The sequence below is a fragment of the Centrocercus urophasianus genome, unplaced genomic scaffold (assembly GCF_019232065.1).
Source record: "Centrocercus urophasianus isolate 14NV4802_14NV808 unplaced genomic scaffold, USGS_Curo_1.0 seq_18, whole genome shotgun sequence".
Lineage (NCBI taxonomy): Eukaryota > Metazoa > Chordata > Aves > Galliformes > Phasianidae > Centrocercus > Centrocercus urophasianus.
Genome location: NW_024884733.1, coordinates 5,465,300 through 5,482,118, shown reverse-complemented (window position 1 = coordinate 5,482,118; position 16,819 = coordinate 5,465,300). Strand labels below are relative to the sequence as shown.

At 42.7% G+C, this 16,819-nt stretch overlaps 1 protein-coding gene across 1 annotated transcript in view; it reads right to left on the bottom strand.

The window, feature by feature from the left end:
• NTMT2 (N-terminal Xaa-Pro-Lys N-methyltransferase 2) overlaps positions 1 to 9,707 on the bottom strand; it is an 18,468-nt gene extending 8,761 nt beyond the window's left edge. The window contains exons 1-2 of the mRNA XM_042819731.1: positions 9,554 to 9,707; positions 2,774 to 2,949 (exon numbers count right to left, since the gene is read on the bottom strand). Of these exons, the coding sequence (XP_042675665.1) occupies positions 2,774 to 2,949; positions 9,554 to 9,707 (330 nt within the window). The remainder of the gene's footprint in view (positions 1 to 2,773; positions 2,950 to 9,553) is intronic.
• Between the last annotated feature and the right edge of the window lie 7,112 nt (positions 9,708 to 16,819).

Here is a 16,819-nt window from a genome sequence, read left to right as displayed (position 1 = left end):
GTTCTAACTCAAATGTTGCTCTTGGTTTGAGTTCTGCCCACACACACATAAAACCTCTTAACTTGAGCACAGTGGCACTTTTAACTCAGTTTGACTCGCCTGGGCAGGAGACAGGCTAAAATATAAGTGAAGTCCTCAGTTTTCTACTTTTTTTTTTTGTAATTCCTTCCATGCATCCAGGCAAGATAAATTCTACCATGGTAAGGAAATCTGTAGCTCAGTTTACAGTGGTGCTAAAAAACATGTTAAGAAATGCCATACACGAAGGTATGCAACATCAGTCATGGAAGGGAAATGTCACTGTGTGGCATTTCCACACCAGCCAAACTAACTGAAGGGTAATTTGAGTGGAACTGGGCAACTGTTTTTTAAGGAGCACTAGTTCTGCCAGAAAAAAAAAAAAAGTTTTGGAAAAAGAAAAATTGTGATATCGATACCTCAAATCTAGAGAACAGTTTTAGCCAGGAAACATGGGAAAGAATGTTGAAAATGTTAAAATATTTCTTTTTTACTGCATTCAAGGAAAAAAAAAAAAAAAAAAATGACTTGTTAGCTTTTCATTTCTAAACTGCATTTTTCATTTTGGAACCGACATATAATAAGAACAACAGGAAAAAAAATGAGAGGGCAAAACAATCAAAAACCTAAATTAAATATGCACAGTGGATCTGAGACTAATTTCCTTTTCTGGTTTTGTTAAACTTTTTAAAAAAGCATAGCTTATGTTTGGGTCAACAAATTATTTTCTTCTACTTTGATTGGCTTATTGGTAAAAAAAAATATTCAGAGACAAACTGGGTATAACAAAAGGAAGACATGGCTCAGATTAGCTATACAGTAAGGTCACTACTACAGAAAGCCTGTAAATATCTTTATCTGCTCAAGTAGGATTCAAGTTGCAATAGTAAGGAAGGAAAATAAACCATAAGTAAAACAACTAATTGATTGTATCTTGAGAGATTACAGGCTGTAATAAACTAAATCAGAATTAGCAAAACATGCAGATTCCTTTCTTTTATTTTTTTTTTTCCTTATTTAATCTTGGCCATTCAGAATATCCTTTCTACCCCTGGCTAATAATAGGAGTAGAAGCTCTGCTCTGGAGTCTTTTGTATCTGTCATCACACCTGATGCATTGGGTATGATTTCTCTTTGGCACATGAAACTCTGCTACAGACTGTACTTCTTTCCTTTTCAGGTCTTGGAGATGAGAAAGCTTAACAGTGTGATATAAACTCGCTGTTCAGGAAACTGAATCTGTATGATGTCTAGGAAGCATGAAATCTTTCCCTGAAGACAGGCTTGTCCACCATGTGAATTCCAAATATCCTTAAAAAAAGACGTAAAATTTAAGGGACATGCCTGGAGCTGGCTCGAAGTTTACAAGTTATGTTTCATTTTTACTGAAAGCACCACTTTACTGTTGTTCATCTTCTTAGTTTCCTTTTCTTATTTTGTGAGAAACCAAATACAATGAGGCCTTGAGATGCTGTGAAGCTGCTTTACAAAACTCTTACAGACACAGCAAGGCCTTAAAATGCTGTGAAGACATCAGTACAAAAGACTGTGAATAGAAATAAAGTAGCTGATCACTTAGGTAACTGTGTTTTGTTGGCATACTGTGCCAAGAGTCTGCCATACACAGTGAACTTTGCCATCAGTTGTTCTTCACTGCTAGACAGGATTTCTATCTGTTGTTAAACCACACTTATTTTTCATCCAAATCCATTTTAACTGTGCCCTTTTTTTATACACAACATCTCATTAACTTATTGAGCTTTTTTTTCCACAATAGGTCATTAAGGCTAAAAAAAAGTCATCTAGTTAAGCAAAATTTGTACATTTGAGTAGAAAATGAAAGTTTTATGGTAGCATCGCGTAGAACTTGTAATTTTGTGAGTAGGAAAATTTATGAAATTCAGTTCCCTGTAACTTTGTGGGTTCTTTAGCATCTAATATAGTTGTTGAGCTAATTCAGCAGGCTTCTTATCCCCAGGAAGGGAAAGAGACAGTTGGAAAACCTTTGGGCCAAACTTTTAAAAAAAAAAAAAAGATTCCTAACAAGACACTCCAAAAACCCAAATGCCAAAGAGAAACTGCTATTTTAATTGCTGCTAAAATCCCACTTTACATCTCAAGTCAAAGCAAATCTTTGAAGATTCTTACAGACCTTTAAAGATCTGCCTTCAAAAGTCAACAATAATACTGCAGCAATCAGGAAATCATATTTTTACTAACAGATAGCTTATTCTACATATTGCTAACAGAGGGGAAGGAGGATTGTATTTTCTTGCAGCATTCTCAGAAAAAAAGATACCTATAAATAGACAAAACAGAACCTTGGCATCTTGTCTCAGTCACTTTCCCAAATAGAATGCAGGAATTTGCACAGAAATATCTCCCAATGAAGCTAGCAAGGATTTTATAATGAAAAGTCTCAGCACTACACTGAGAATTGATCTCCCACCCAACCAAAGTTTGTGCTATTCTTGCACAGTCCTCTTTGCAGCTTCAGAGTATAAGAAAAGGATGCAAAACAGGTAAACAACAAGATACAGCCAAGCAAAATGCGTACTCATGGTGATGCATGACCTGGCAGAATGCATGTAAATAGTATGTTCCTGGGCCCCATCACAGTCAATTACAACATGAGCTTCATGCATACAAAATATGATACATGGTGCCATTTAAAATCAATGTGTCTGGGCATGCTGCATGTCATTTATGACACATCATTACTGTGTCTTGCAGAAGATGCGATTAAATGACTCACCCCAACAAACTTCCTGAGAAACTCCCTGGAGGATTCAATGTCTATATTGGAGAGCTCAATGTAGTCTCCCATCATGCCCTCTTCTGTGGCTGGTACCTCCTGGTAGAAGTGTTTGGCCCTGGCGTAGAACTGCATCTCCCCATTGATAACTTGACTTGTTAAAGCGTAAAGTTTCACTGCAAGCAGATAAATCATTATTTTATTGTTAATGACACATTTCTGGGTTAGTTACTTGTTCTGGAGGCACGGTGATGAAAATCTATGAATCTAAGCCGAGCCTCCAAATGAACAAACCTCTGTTTCCAAACCTGAGGTGGAAGGAAAGGTGTTGGATTTAATCCTGCAAGGCTCTGAAGGGACACAGCACCCCTTGAGTATATTCTGTGCCTGCCACACTCAGAACTCATTTGTCATTACACAGTATGCTTTCACATCAGTGAAAAATCATTCCAGGTTTGAAGATGAACATTAATACCAAAGAGAGCAGTGGGATTAGTTTACCCCCAGAAAAGCTGTGGGCAGTGTTTATTGCTGTTTGCAGTCACCACTTCCGCTGTCGTGAACCTAACAGCTCCTCACAGCCTGCAGATTGCCATATATACTTTCTAGCCATCAACAGCTGCACAGAGAGTGCACCAAGAAGAGTCTGAATGAATGAGGCACTTGCTTTGGTTTATTTTTAGTGACACTGGGAAGTCTGGGGCACTGTAAGCCGAACCAAGGAGCAGATGGCAGTCTCAGGCCTAAATGAATATACAGCAGGGAGACCATTTAGAAACGGAGTCCTAAATTTTCTTCTGTCACAGGTCAAGATAATCAGTGGGTGTTACACTGGAAAGCTCCTGTGTGCCAAGGGGTTGGGTCTTTCCTGTCATTGCTCTGCTATTTGCTGGTAATACATAGCAATCGTAAGTCTGAGGCCATTCAATTCAATCAGAACCTGTTTTGTATGGTTTAAGATAATTTTTCCCCATTCTTTGAAGAACTGAAATCTATGCTCTGCCTGCATCTAAGTTTTTCCATACTTGAAATGCATTGGCATATCAAAAGTAGTTCTGTGTTATATCTCAAAAGTTCAAATTAGGGCAGACTAGAAACTGTTTGGAAACAAGCTATCCTGCAGTCTCATGCACATGCAAGCATACAAGGTGCTTCCCCACGTGTACAGTTATTCCCAGACAGGCCTTCCAACAAAAAAGCAACTACAAGCCTGTGTGTGAAAGCTAAGCAGTAAGGAGGGATGGAGTCACACTGGGGATGAGTCTGCAAGCACAACTTTGCATTGTGAGACCACCTCCACTGCAGATGTGCAGCATGGCTCAAGGAATTGGAAATGAGCAAGCAGCAAATGGCTTTCTGGTTAACAGAGGAAAGGGAGATGTCCCTGCAGGCTGTGCAGACAGAGGGCAGTGCCCAGTTGCTGTTCAGTATCTACCTTATGTGGGCTGCATCTTTCAGCTTCCAAACTTCCCCAGGAGCACTGCTGGCAAGGGTCAAACAATGCCATGCCTGGCTCATCCTGCCTGCAGAAAAGGAATTACGCCCTCCATGCGCAGGATGAGAGTTAGGCCAGAGAACTGAACATAAGCCTGGAATGTATTTATGGAAGGCAAGCAAGCTCAGCAGGGAATGATAAGTATACGCCTGCCCATCCTCAGCAGGAGAATGACATTTCAGCAGCAAATGAGGGGGGACAAAGGAAGTAGGATGGAGAATAATTACCACCAAGGACCACTCGGAACAGAATAGTGCTATTGGGTTACACACCAGCAGCATGCCCGGCATATCCTTCATCCAACAAAAGCAGCATTACCAGCCCCTCTTGTCATCACCTGCTTAAGTCAACTGCTGAACGGATACTATTAAAGCTTTAATCCATTACACATTTATGTTATGCCTGAGAAATTTATACCACAAGAAGCACTGAGCCCAGCAAGGGTCAAAACCTGGGAGTTTTACACACTCCACTGATTATATTCACATACTCAGAAGAAACCATTTAGTTGAAGAAATTAATATGAAGGAGGCAGCAGCCAATCCACTGTGCAACTTGGCCAGGGAGGCTCCCAGAGCCTGAGAAATAAAGACTCCAGTGGCAGTGGAGATTCTTCTAGTAAATTATCTCCATCCTCCCCTGGGAGTGGCACTAGCTTATTTTCTCCTGGTTTCTTTTCTCCGTTTCAGATGCCAGTCTGGTGAACAGAACTGAACCTCTGGATGCTTGCTTTACAAGCTCGTCTTTATGAAAGCCCAGCAACCATTTCTAGGGTTTTTTTTAATGGAACTACCAGGGGACAGAGATTTATTCTGTTCTACCTGATTGAAAAGAAAGGCTCTTACAGGATGTCTTTGCACTAGGACATGGTGTTGCAGGCAGCTGACAGCACAAACAACAAATATTTAGGGTCCATCTACTGAATGCATGAGCTGAACCCAAGGCAACACATGGAGACGATATGCTGTTGTTCAGGATATCAGATCTGTGGCATGTGCTCTCAGATTTCTCACTCAGAACCTGGATCAGACTCACAGGATGCCTGCAGGGATTTGCATGCACACACCAGCTGACTTCGGCTCCTCCCTGGCCAGCTGGGGCCCCACAGCCCCGCCTAACATGCTGGCATTTGAAACCAGCTCTACTCTGAACACTTGAGCATTTTCTGTACCCCAAACCATGCAAAGATCTTTTTGTGCAAGTGCCTCACCTGAGGGCATGCAAGGACACAGGTACTGTACCCAAAGCCTGTCACAGTGACAGTCTTAGGCACGCAGTACATCATTTCCACCTCTTGCTTCCTCAAGTATTTCTCCTCCCTCTCCTGAATTTGCAACACTGCCAACTCTCCCAACCCACAACCCAATTTTCCAGACACAACCAATCAAGCTCACCTCTGATCTGCCTTGCAGCTGTGCCTGGCATGCAGGCTCCAGCAGCAGGACCAGAGGGAGCAGGAGGTTTGCCAGCTTGCAGGAATCTACCGCAAAAGAGAAGTGTGAGGAATCACACGTCCTTGGTGGCAGTTAGTGTTGCAGCTCTTCTCTGGCGTGCCTGCCCCTCATCACAGGACCTGTCTAGCCAGAGGCATCTTCCCAATCCATGATCCATGTGGGACTATCTCCTGCATCAGGAAATTAAATGCTTGTGAGGTCTGTTACTGATACACAGCCTGATTTCAATGTATTTTGCGAAGTAGGGCATAGACAAGACAGGATAATGGAGCTGTAAGTCTCGCAGAGACTGGGGGGCAGCTTTCACAGACAAGATTTTCAGTGTTAAGTTAGGTGACCTGTAATATTTCAGGTTAGAAATGTGTTTCAAGGAAAGCAAGCAGAAGCCTTCTGTCATGGTGAACCTGCTTGGCAAGACCCCCAAGCAGCAAAGGCTAAAGTGAGCCCACTGGCAAAGCAGACTGAGCAGACACTGCCTCCCTAAAGGTCACCTCCAGTCAGGAGGTGTTAGCAGTATTCAGTCGCAGCAAACAGTCTGAATGCCAAAAAAGAGCCAAATGCCATCCCCTAGACTAGACACAGAACATTCATCTAGGCCTGTCTTCCCCCCAGAGTCCAAGATTTTTTTTTTTTTAAAGGATCAGCTCAAAATTTTGTTTTGCTGTATCTGATCTAAATCCCTAGGTCAACGGGATCCTTTAATACATTGGATCAGTCACAGCCCCAACCTGCAGCAGACTATTTTACAGTTGCCCAGCTTGCTGAGCTAAATCTGCCCAGCAGAAATAAATGTTGCAAATAATTTTTTTGAAGTTTTTATTTGTGAACATTGTTTTGTGGCTCCAACTGCTTTCTGCGAGATATTGAACTAATTCCATTTTGGCTAAGCATCCCTTTTAAATGCAACATCTGCTTTGCGCTCCAGTTGAAAAATGGTTATCTGGGTGCAGAGAAGATTCACCTCTCTGCTATGGCCTGAGAACTGCTTTATAGAGGCTGAACATCAGCACACCCCTAAAGCAGGCTTCATTTACAGACATATGCCTCACATATTGAAATATTTGGCTCTTTGGACCAATCATTTGAGTCTTCCACCGCAGATCTCACCCTCCTGGCATCAAGTCCCTCAGCCCCTGGAACCACATGCATAATTTCCAGTATCTGAGTAGCTCTGTTAAAGTCTACTGGGCTTAGAGGCATTCATACACATTCGAGTACACTGTTGAATCTGGGCCTAAATCAAATGCCTTTTATTTATGTCACCCCAGCCTGTAAAAATTACATGATTCTCTTAGGCCATGATACCAAATACGCTCAGCTCATAGGGAAACCTTCCTAAGTGCTCCCACCACTAAACCTAGGAAAGGAGGGTGAGAGGATTGTGAAGTTAGCATAGCTTGAAGAAAATGCTGTCCCTTGCTGATCCTGGACTGCAGCAAAAGTTTCAGTGTGAGGCCCAGTTTCCGTGTTAATCACACTTAGGGTTAAGTATCCTGTGAAGTGCTCTGCTAGGTCACAGCCTTAGTGTTGTTTTAGTGGTTTAACACTGTTAATTCTGTGTAAGAGGTCTCTGCATCTCATCTTGAAATACAGTTAATTTCTGCTCAGTTCCACTCTGAACTGAACTTGAAAATGCCATTCTGGAGACATGTTTGGACTTGCCACATTTGCTCAGCTCCACATCAGAGAGTAGTCCAGATTGGAAGGCAGCTAAGTAGGTTGCTGGTTCGAACTGCTCACAACAGGGACAGAAATGAGGTTCCTCTGAGCTTCATTCAAGTGAGTTCTGAAAGCCTGCAGCAATGCAGAACAGCCTACCCAGGCAACCTTTTCCAATGCCCTGACAAGCCACAAACAAAGTTTTTCCTTACAGTCACTCTGAACATCTCCAATTTGAATTTATATCCACTGTCTCTTGCCATCTGTGAAGATGCCATAGTGAAGAGCTTGGCTCTTCAGATCACTGATAAAGATGTTAAACAGGACAGCTGCCTGTGAACACCACTGATCTCAAGACCAAGTACGACACATTAACCCTGACTTTCTAAGCCAAGTGACCCAACTGTTGTTACCCACCTGGTTGCCAACCCATCCACACCATGACATACACTCTGAGAAGATTCTCAGATGTGTCTCCACAGCACATGAGCTACCTCTCAGTGCCCGTCCTTATGCACCCTTTTACTCCATGACAGATACCATGCATAATGGATAAACTGCATGTTCACATGTAGGCCGGACTCACAGCACTTTTTCCTTGGGGTCCTACTGATTTGGATGCACTGGCAACAAAATGGAAAACTTGAAAGTTGTAATAATAACTCAGAGCACTGAAAATCTGGCAGAGGAACACTTCAGTCTGACAGGTAAACATTTTAGAGAGCTTGCTGGCTGAGAATGGAAATTCAAATAAAATTCAGACGAGAAATAGAATACGGTTTTAAGAGAGTGAAGCAATTAGACCTGGAAACAGCTTAATTACATACTGATGAGTTCTCAGTCATTTGCAGACTTTAAGCCAAGTTATTTTTGTCTTCACAAATACATACTGTGACTCAGTCATAAATTACAGGCACGATCTAGAAACTTTCATGTGAAATTTTAAGCTAGATATTCGTAACACTACCTTCTAGCCACCAGTACTTACACTAACATTCACATTGTAGGAAATCCTGCTCAGTTTCTAATATGTTGTGTTTATTTTCAAAATAAATGAAAGAATAACATTGTCATCGACTTCTTGAGATTACATTGACCTATAATTAACTTCCCTTCCTTTCCATTTTTCCTTTCTTTCCACCATTCCTAGCTACCTACCACTAGGGACAGGGAGTATTTACCTTGCATGTTTCATTTTAGATAGCTGCAGATATCACCACATGTGAAAAGCCACATCAAAATACTAAGAAAACATGGAAATACTTTTTCTCTCTACCATGAATTCTAGTATCCCGAGCAGGATACTCACTGGTGTCTGTACAATCTCACAGAATCAGGTAAGATAATCCACCTACCCATGTGGATCTTTCAATCAGGAAGGAGCCCTCAGGAAGCACAGTTTAGACAGACACAGCCTTCTTAAATTCCTACAGTTCTAACACTGAGTAGAAGCTGAATAATTCTGCTTAAAAAGTAACAAAGATCCAAGTAAAATGCACTTTCCAGGTATCCTGTCCTGGGAAAAAAAAACTGGTTCTTAGGGTGAGATTTTCAAGAGAAAGTAACATGCCTTTTCTGCACATAAAATATTTTGGCATCCTGTATCTTTCACACATGTTTGGCTATTAAAAAAATATTTTGGAAGCACTTTCCTCCCAGATAACAAACACTGGTCTGGACAGCCTGCTGCACAATCTGGATTACAGGGACTTTTGATAGAAAATAAAAATGATTACTTTTCAAGCATTTGTCCACAGCAGTGCATAATACAAAGCTGAGGACGAGTATCAGACAACAGAAAGTAAGGCCTGACAGCTCCACAACTTTCCAATTTGTCCTTCCAAGTGTTCCGAGTAGGTCAATTCATGTTTTATTTAAAGGTGAAAGTATCATCACCCCAAAATCAAACTTCCTTAAGCTCCTGAGGTCTTTCCCATGCCCTTCCTTCCCCCACCAATCTATGGAGTATTTAGGTAGAAAAATAAAACAGGATACTGAATTAGAGGGAGCTGAGAGAGTAACAAATGGATTAGCTAGACTGTAATCTCTCGAGCAGGGCTTCTCAAGGCCACTATTTATTGTCACGAATGCTGCACCCAGCTATCTAATATAACACGTCCCTCCAGAGCATGGTAACACACACTCAAACATTCCTGCCCACCAGTTACTCACCCAGGGGAAGAGTTTCCAGCAGATAAAGGTAACACTGAAAGAAGTCATTCTGGATTGCCTTATGTAAGTCAAATGACATGCTGTGGCGACAGAGTTCTTCGTCTGTCTTGTGCCAGCGTGACTTAAAAGCCAGATGTGCTGCTTTATATGCCATGATGATGTTTTTCGCAAGGGTAGGCAGCTGTTGTGGCTGCTGCTCTCCGAAGGACCTGTCCTTCTGAAGAGGCAGAGGCGGTGTCATTTAAACTGTGGCAGCATGCTGTCATTCTATATTGGGGTGTGTGTGTGCATGCAGCAGTGCAGGGGGCGGAGGCGGGCAAGAGGGGAGTGAGAAATGCTGGCTCTTGGCACTTCCTCAGTGTAATCCCTGAAGTGTCGCCCTCTGAAGCAAGCAGGTGCTGGAAAGCGATAAAAAACCTCAACCAGGAAATTGCTGAGCCAGGGTAAAAGTATATCTACTTCAAAAAAGAGTGCCTTTAGTTCAATTAGACTTTCCCTGATCTATGCAGCATTCACTTCAAAGAAACTCAGATACTATCCAGGGTCTCCCATCTCTCTTTTTAATCTCACAAGAGAATTTTGTTTCTCTCTCGCAGTATTCTTTGGTCTGTGGGAAACCAAGAGGAAGGCCAGAAGATCAGAAAGATCAGAATGGGGCATATGTCTCTATACAAATTTGGCACCCTAATAAGCACCAATAATGATCATATGTATTACAGTAACTAATAATGATTGCATGCAACAAGAAAACAGTTGGCTCATAACAATTAGATCAGTGCAATGGAATGGTGGTACAGGAGGTGTAATAACAAAGGCACTGGTGCAAATGGAAAGACATGACAAAGGAAAAGTGCTCACCCATCCCTGAAGATTGAGGCTCACAGGGAAAACCCCATAACAGAGGGATCTCCAACCAGAGATACTTCCCCAGTGGCAGTCAGCCCTCAAATGAGATCTAAGAGAGGTGCAGCCAGGCTCCACCCCTTGCAGTCACACAGCTGAATTGCCTTCACCTGTGCTCCCGTGGCTGGCCACTCCTTTCCCCAGGTGCTCCATCAGTGGTTCAGGCCAGGACTCAGTAGTTAGCAGACAAGGTTCAACATCATACTCTGCCATTGTATACAACAGGGCAAACAACTCTGTAGGACTGTAGGCTGCCCAAGTTCATGTAATCTGATTAAATGGTACCAAGCATCTCATCCACAGAGGCTAGCTGCAAGAAACTGCTGTCTGGGAGCCAGAAGGTACAGCCAGGAAAGGGTAAGAGTTTTTTGTTTTAGCTATCAAAATACATGGAAGAACAAAAGGAGATAAACTGTCCATTAATAAACTTAGACAAATGCATTAGCTGGAAAAGAGGAGGAAGTTGAGGCTTTTACAACAGCAAAATTGTAAGAAGAAAGAGAGTAGAGTCAGAAGCTGAAATGCTATTAGGATGCAGAACAGTACATTGCAGAAGGGAGCTGTGTGCTCTAAGTGCATTACATCTCAGAGAAGGATCAGCCCCTCAATAAAGACAGATGCACTGCTTCAAAAGTTGTAGCTCATGCACTTGGTGTGGTGTAGCTTCAAGCATCCAGAGCTGCAAAGGTACCTGTCACGGGGATGGGGATTTTGTGCTGATGGCACTGACCTCCATGCATTGTGCTTGTGAAGGTTTCCTCTTTCAAGCCTTTTCTTCCAGTTGCCTGCAGCATAAGCACACTAAAACACAGCAAGGCATGGTGAGAAAGTTGGATGTTTTCAACATAAAAAGCCTCCTACTGTATGTCCTGAGCAGTACTGCAATTACCAACAAACGTCTGATCAAGCTTCTGAGCAAGGAGCTTCTGCCAAAAATCTCTAGTATTTGGCTGCACCGCTGTTTTTTTTTAAGGGGCTCTGCCTTTATGAGATGATACTAAGCAGCATTTAGCAAAGCATCAGTTAATCATTGGGTATTACTGCCTGTTTTGTTTCTTCAGTGAACACCCCCTAATACCCATTCTCACCTAAATGCATTGGCACACTGCTCTGCCACTTGATCCAGTCTAATTGATCACACAAACATGTCAGTGAACAGACCAGTGAATAGATATCATGAAAACTAATTCAGAAAAATGTACTTTTCTTTCAAGTGGCATCAGTTCCTCATTCCAGTCTTCAACTGACACAAGAGAATTTGTCATACGCTACAACATGAAGCTGAAACGGTTATCTATGATAGCAGTGGCAAGAGTCACAACACACATCAGCCTTCACAATAATGCAGATCTCCCCCTGTATCTTGTCAGATGAGTGCTGGATCTGGATCTCTGAAAGTCAAATGTAATCAAAGTACTGGAAAATGCATTTCTATGGCCTGATTCCTCCTTGCTCTTGTATTCACAGAAGCCCAGGTTAGAAGGGACTAAGGATCACGAAGCTCCAACCCCCCTGCCACATGCAGGGCCACCAACCTCCCCATTTCATACTAGACCAGGCTGCCCAGGGCCCCATCCAATCTGGCCTTGAACACCTCAGGGATGGGGCATCCACAACCTCTCTGGGCAGCTGTTCCAGTACCTCACCACTCTTTCTGTAAAGAACTTCCTCCTGACATCCAAACTAAATCTTCCCTCCTTCAACTTAAAACCATTTCCCCTTGTCCTGCTGTTATCTACCATTTCAAAGAGTTGACTCCCCTCCTGTTTATAGGCTGCCTTTAGGTATTCCCTCCATTGGGGTCTCTGCTGTGCCTTCCAGCTTGCTACATAAGCTCGCATTTTCTGTCTGGTCAGCACTGTGAACAAGCTCAGTGCAGAGCTTATAGTTGCCAGAAAAATGCAAAAAAGAGACAAATGTGCAGCTGAGCATGGAGTAGGGAGAGTGGGATCATGGCAGAGATTAGATCCGCTCTGGTGCCACTAGTGCACCATAGCCCAGACCTCCCTTGAACTGTGTTCTATATCCATCCTTGAAACTCTTAGCTCCTTCCTGAACTCTATCAGAAGCATAAGGTCCTCTCCAACCAATTTTGAAATGTGACCCCTGACAAAATCCTGGTGTATCTCTTGGTTCCCTCACAAATCTGGCCCTTTCTTCGAGGTTGTCTATTTTCAGCCACACTCAGTTAATGCACCAGTAATGGATGTGTCAAGACAACACGTGAACGCTTTGGAAAGAGCTCACACATTGTCACTGATGAAAGACAGCCCTACAAACTCCCAGCCCACCTGCTCCACATTTGACATCATGCTTCACATTTGGTATGGCTGTGATTTTGGCAATACCCATTGTGTAGCAAAGTGACCTCTCTGCTTAGAGACTTGCAGAGACTCCAAGCACGAAACCTAAGCCCTGGTGTGTCCTAAGGGAGCCAGGTGCTAGGACAGCACAGTTGAGCACACTGAGATCACAGACTCAGGGTTCCCCACAGCCTTGACAGTCACAAGGTCCATTTACATCTGCTAAGAGGAGGTGAGGTACAAAAGCAGAGAAGGGCTTTGCTTCTCCTGCCTTCTGTGCCCAAATGGGGTTTAACACTCCCTTTGGGTCCACTCATTTGAATTCCTCAGTGTCTCTAAAGCGTGCCGCAGCAACTGTCTCCACTGAAGATCTCTGGATTTACACCCTCCAAGAACCTTGCCAATACATGCACAGGGGAAACTGGGCATATTTCAGAACAGCTCCCTTTTTAACATAGTGCCACAGATCTTGTAACGTACTCTTAGTCTCATTTCCTTAGGAAAAAAAATGCATTCTCTTTGCTTATGAATATACCTTTCAGTTTCCCCTGTTACTCCACATCCAAACAACATTTAAACCAGCTCAACTGTTTCAAATAAATTCCACAGATATTTCAAAGTTCACAACAAAACAGTAGAGCAGTAGACAAAGGTTTCATCCAAAAATGTTACCCAGGGACAGCACAAAATCTGTAAGAGGGGAGGGCGTGGGCACAACTGCACCTCTTTCCAAGGCAGCATTCTCAATCATCCAATACAAATCTGTCAGAAACAGTTTTTTTAGACTGAATGTTGACTGTAACTGTGTTTGTCCCACTCAAAAACAGTGAATATCCATGGAAAGCTGTATAACAGCTCATTATATTCATTCTATTTGCATGTAAACAAGACTAAATTCCTGTTCTAAACAGCTTTGAAATCTAGGAGAGGCACACTGCATCTTCAGATACTGATTAAGGTGAGTCACAACAGCATGAAACCTTTTAAATCATTTTCAAAGCATTTCCTTCTGCTGCCAAAGGTTAGACAGCAGCAGATTTATGTCCAGAAGTGCCTGAAGAAAGCCACATAAATTGCACCTTTTTCCCCCAGAAAGTGGATGCTATATTTTCTGTGTATTTGCAAGCAGCAAATTTCAGTATCACCTGCTAAAACCACTCACAATTCTGATTGCTTTACACTGCCTCCTAACTCCTTGCTTTGAGAACAAGCAGTACTGATCTACCTAGGAGCTGCAAACGTGGAACACTTTATTATATAGCCTACATCTCCACTAAAAAGAAGAGTGGAGGTTTAATATAGGCACCCATACTGCTTCTAGTGTCACTGCTGGAATATGAGACAGTCCTTTCCATTTTAGCTTCCTTTACTGAAAGGCCATTTGACTCTTTCTGAAGTTTTCTGAGACGGAAAGTCTACCTTTTCTGTTTGTAGCAGAGAAAGCTGAAGGTCCAAAGCTTTGAGTAAACTGAAGCCCTATGCTAAAATAACAGCAGAGACAGTCATAATGCACAACAGTCATTGTCTTGAACAGCTTCTGGTCTAAAATAAGAATGTGTTGGTATTTAAGTGAGTAAACAAATAGTTCTCCATCTGTCATCTTCCTCCTCCCTGTAAAACTAAGCAGTCCAAGGACATCAAGTTCTTCATTGATGAAAATGAAGAATCAGAGTTACAATACCTTCAAATGGTCTCTGCCTGAGGGCAGTAGGTTTAAAACAAGTTATCAGATGCTTTATGATTCAAAGCAGATCTGTTCGTTGGAGTATCAGGGAGAAGCTGGACTTCTATATTAGTAGGTCAGATCTGCAGATCTGAACTGTACTTGCTTCTTATGAAGCACATCAGCTGCACAGAAGAACACGTGCATCAGCACTACATATCACACAGGTCACAGAGGGTCAATTTGACCTTTAAATTACTGTGTTCTGCTTAGAGAACACCTGGTATGCAATGTGATTTCCACACAGACCAGCCATCAGCATTGTTGTAGGATGTCTCTATCTTAAAAAGGCTTTTATATTAATTCTTCTCCCTCGTGCTCACAGCTGGCATATGATGTCAGGAATAAATGTGGTTAAAGTAAGTAATTTTTGTTTTATCTCTGACAACAAGTTTTTAAAAGTTCCTGAAAAACCACAGGATCATGTTGACAGAGGAGGCACAGGCAGAGAGCACACATGCAGTTATGACAGCAGCGAAGAACAGCTGCAGGTTGGACTGCAGGTGGTAACCTTTACAAATGACTTTGCTGCAGCCAGAAAAGCTGTTCAGACTGCAACTCCAGCGGCTTATTCAGAGCAACAGTGTATGTCAGCATGGGGGTACAGAGCTGGGAAACAGTAATCCAACAACAGATGAGCCAACTGCCTGATGCTGCTGAAGTCTACAGTCACTTGTAGGCTGGTCAGTCTCAGAAAAATCACTCTATGGCAAAAGGATGGCAAGGAAATGAAGAGCAAAACAGGTCCTTGGGCAAAGACCCATTTCCTAGGGTAGAACTTGTGATCACTCAAGAAAAATCCTCTCTTTGAATACATTTCCAAAGCAGAGTTCACTGACTGTAGGTCAGGATGACTCATGCCCTTCAGGGCATATCCTGCACAATTCCTGTGCCCTTTCATGGGTACAGTGACAGCAGTAATCTGTTATCATTTATACAATTGGAATTTAGCAATCTGGACTTCCATCTAAAGCAACAAAACAGCATGTGAGCCCTACGGGTAAATGCATTATAATACATGTAAATGAAATTGGCCAGAGATTTATCCCTATGGAGGGAATACAGTTCTTTCCTTCAAATCCTTCTAGCTCAGGGGCCAACACTAAATTATGATTTTAAGGGAGGGGGAGAAGTTGCTGTTAGGTGGTCATGAAGCTTGCCTCATCCTGTCTCAAGCACGGCAACAGCCGCAGTGGGGCCCTGATCTGGAAATCCATAAACAGTACACTAACATAAATAGTAATATTTGGGGGGGGACTTCTGCATGCTTTGGTTGTGAGGATTTTATTTTGTTAGGGACTCTCAGTAACGCTGGGGCTAGAGGGAAAGAAGGGGAGGGTTCCTGATGAAACTTCAGCAGGGGCTGCTCTGTTGTTCTTGATAAGCATGACAGCTGTGCCCACAACATCTGGTTTTCATTGAACCCTAGTGAGAGTCCCTTGCTGAGTCTCTTCCACCCCATATGTGGTGGTTTAATTGATGGAGCCTGAGAAGGTTTTAGGTCCAGCATGGAATGCCGCCTTTCACTGTGATATGTGATTCCAGATACAGTAAGGGCTGGGCTGCTTACAGTCATCTCATAAAAGCATTTCTTGATATTGTATTTTGTGTACATTGCCCTCTGTTGGCTCGAGTGCAAGATGAAGATCTTCCTCTAGGTAAAAGATAACAAAAACCTCCTTGTGGCTGAGTGGCACAGCTTGTGGGTTTTGGAAAACGCAGGATCAAGATAGCTGCAGCCTTGCATGCATGCATAGCTCACTTCCCCCAGCTCTGCCTTTAAGAATGCAGGCACAACTCTTGAAGCAGGGAGGAAAGAGTTCTGCAGACTGGCTGGCTCTGCCACTGTGGACTGCACATAAGGAGAGAGTTTCAAGGAGTGAGCAGAGGGCATAGTGGTTTGGTAAGCTGGGATAAAGAGGATGTTGCAACACTCAGAAAACTATGAAAAATAATACAGAAAACCTGTGGGAGAATCGGGAAGGTGGGAGATAAACTACGGAGTCTCTTGCAGCTCTGGCATGTAACTGCCAGAAACACTTTGCTAAAAAGTCTCTCAAAGAGGCTTTATTTTAAGTTCCGAAGCAAAAGAGAGATAGTAAACCACACCAAAGCTCCTTCTGCACACAGCATTGCCAGAAAAAAAAGCCCCTCCCACTTCCTCTCAGTTGGATCCTTCCTACCTAAGGCATAAGACTGACCCATCTGCTCAGACGAAAAAGCATCCTGCCTGGTTATCTCATCTCTAACAACAAATGGCAGCAATGCCTAGGAAAAGCAGCCTAAACCCATTAGCTAAGAAATATGCTTTGTCCGACCCTTAGCATCTACATGCTG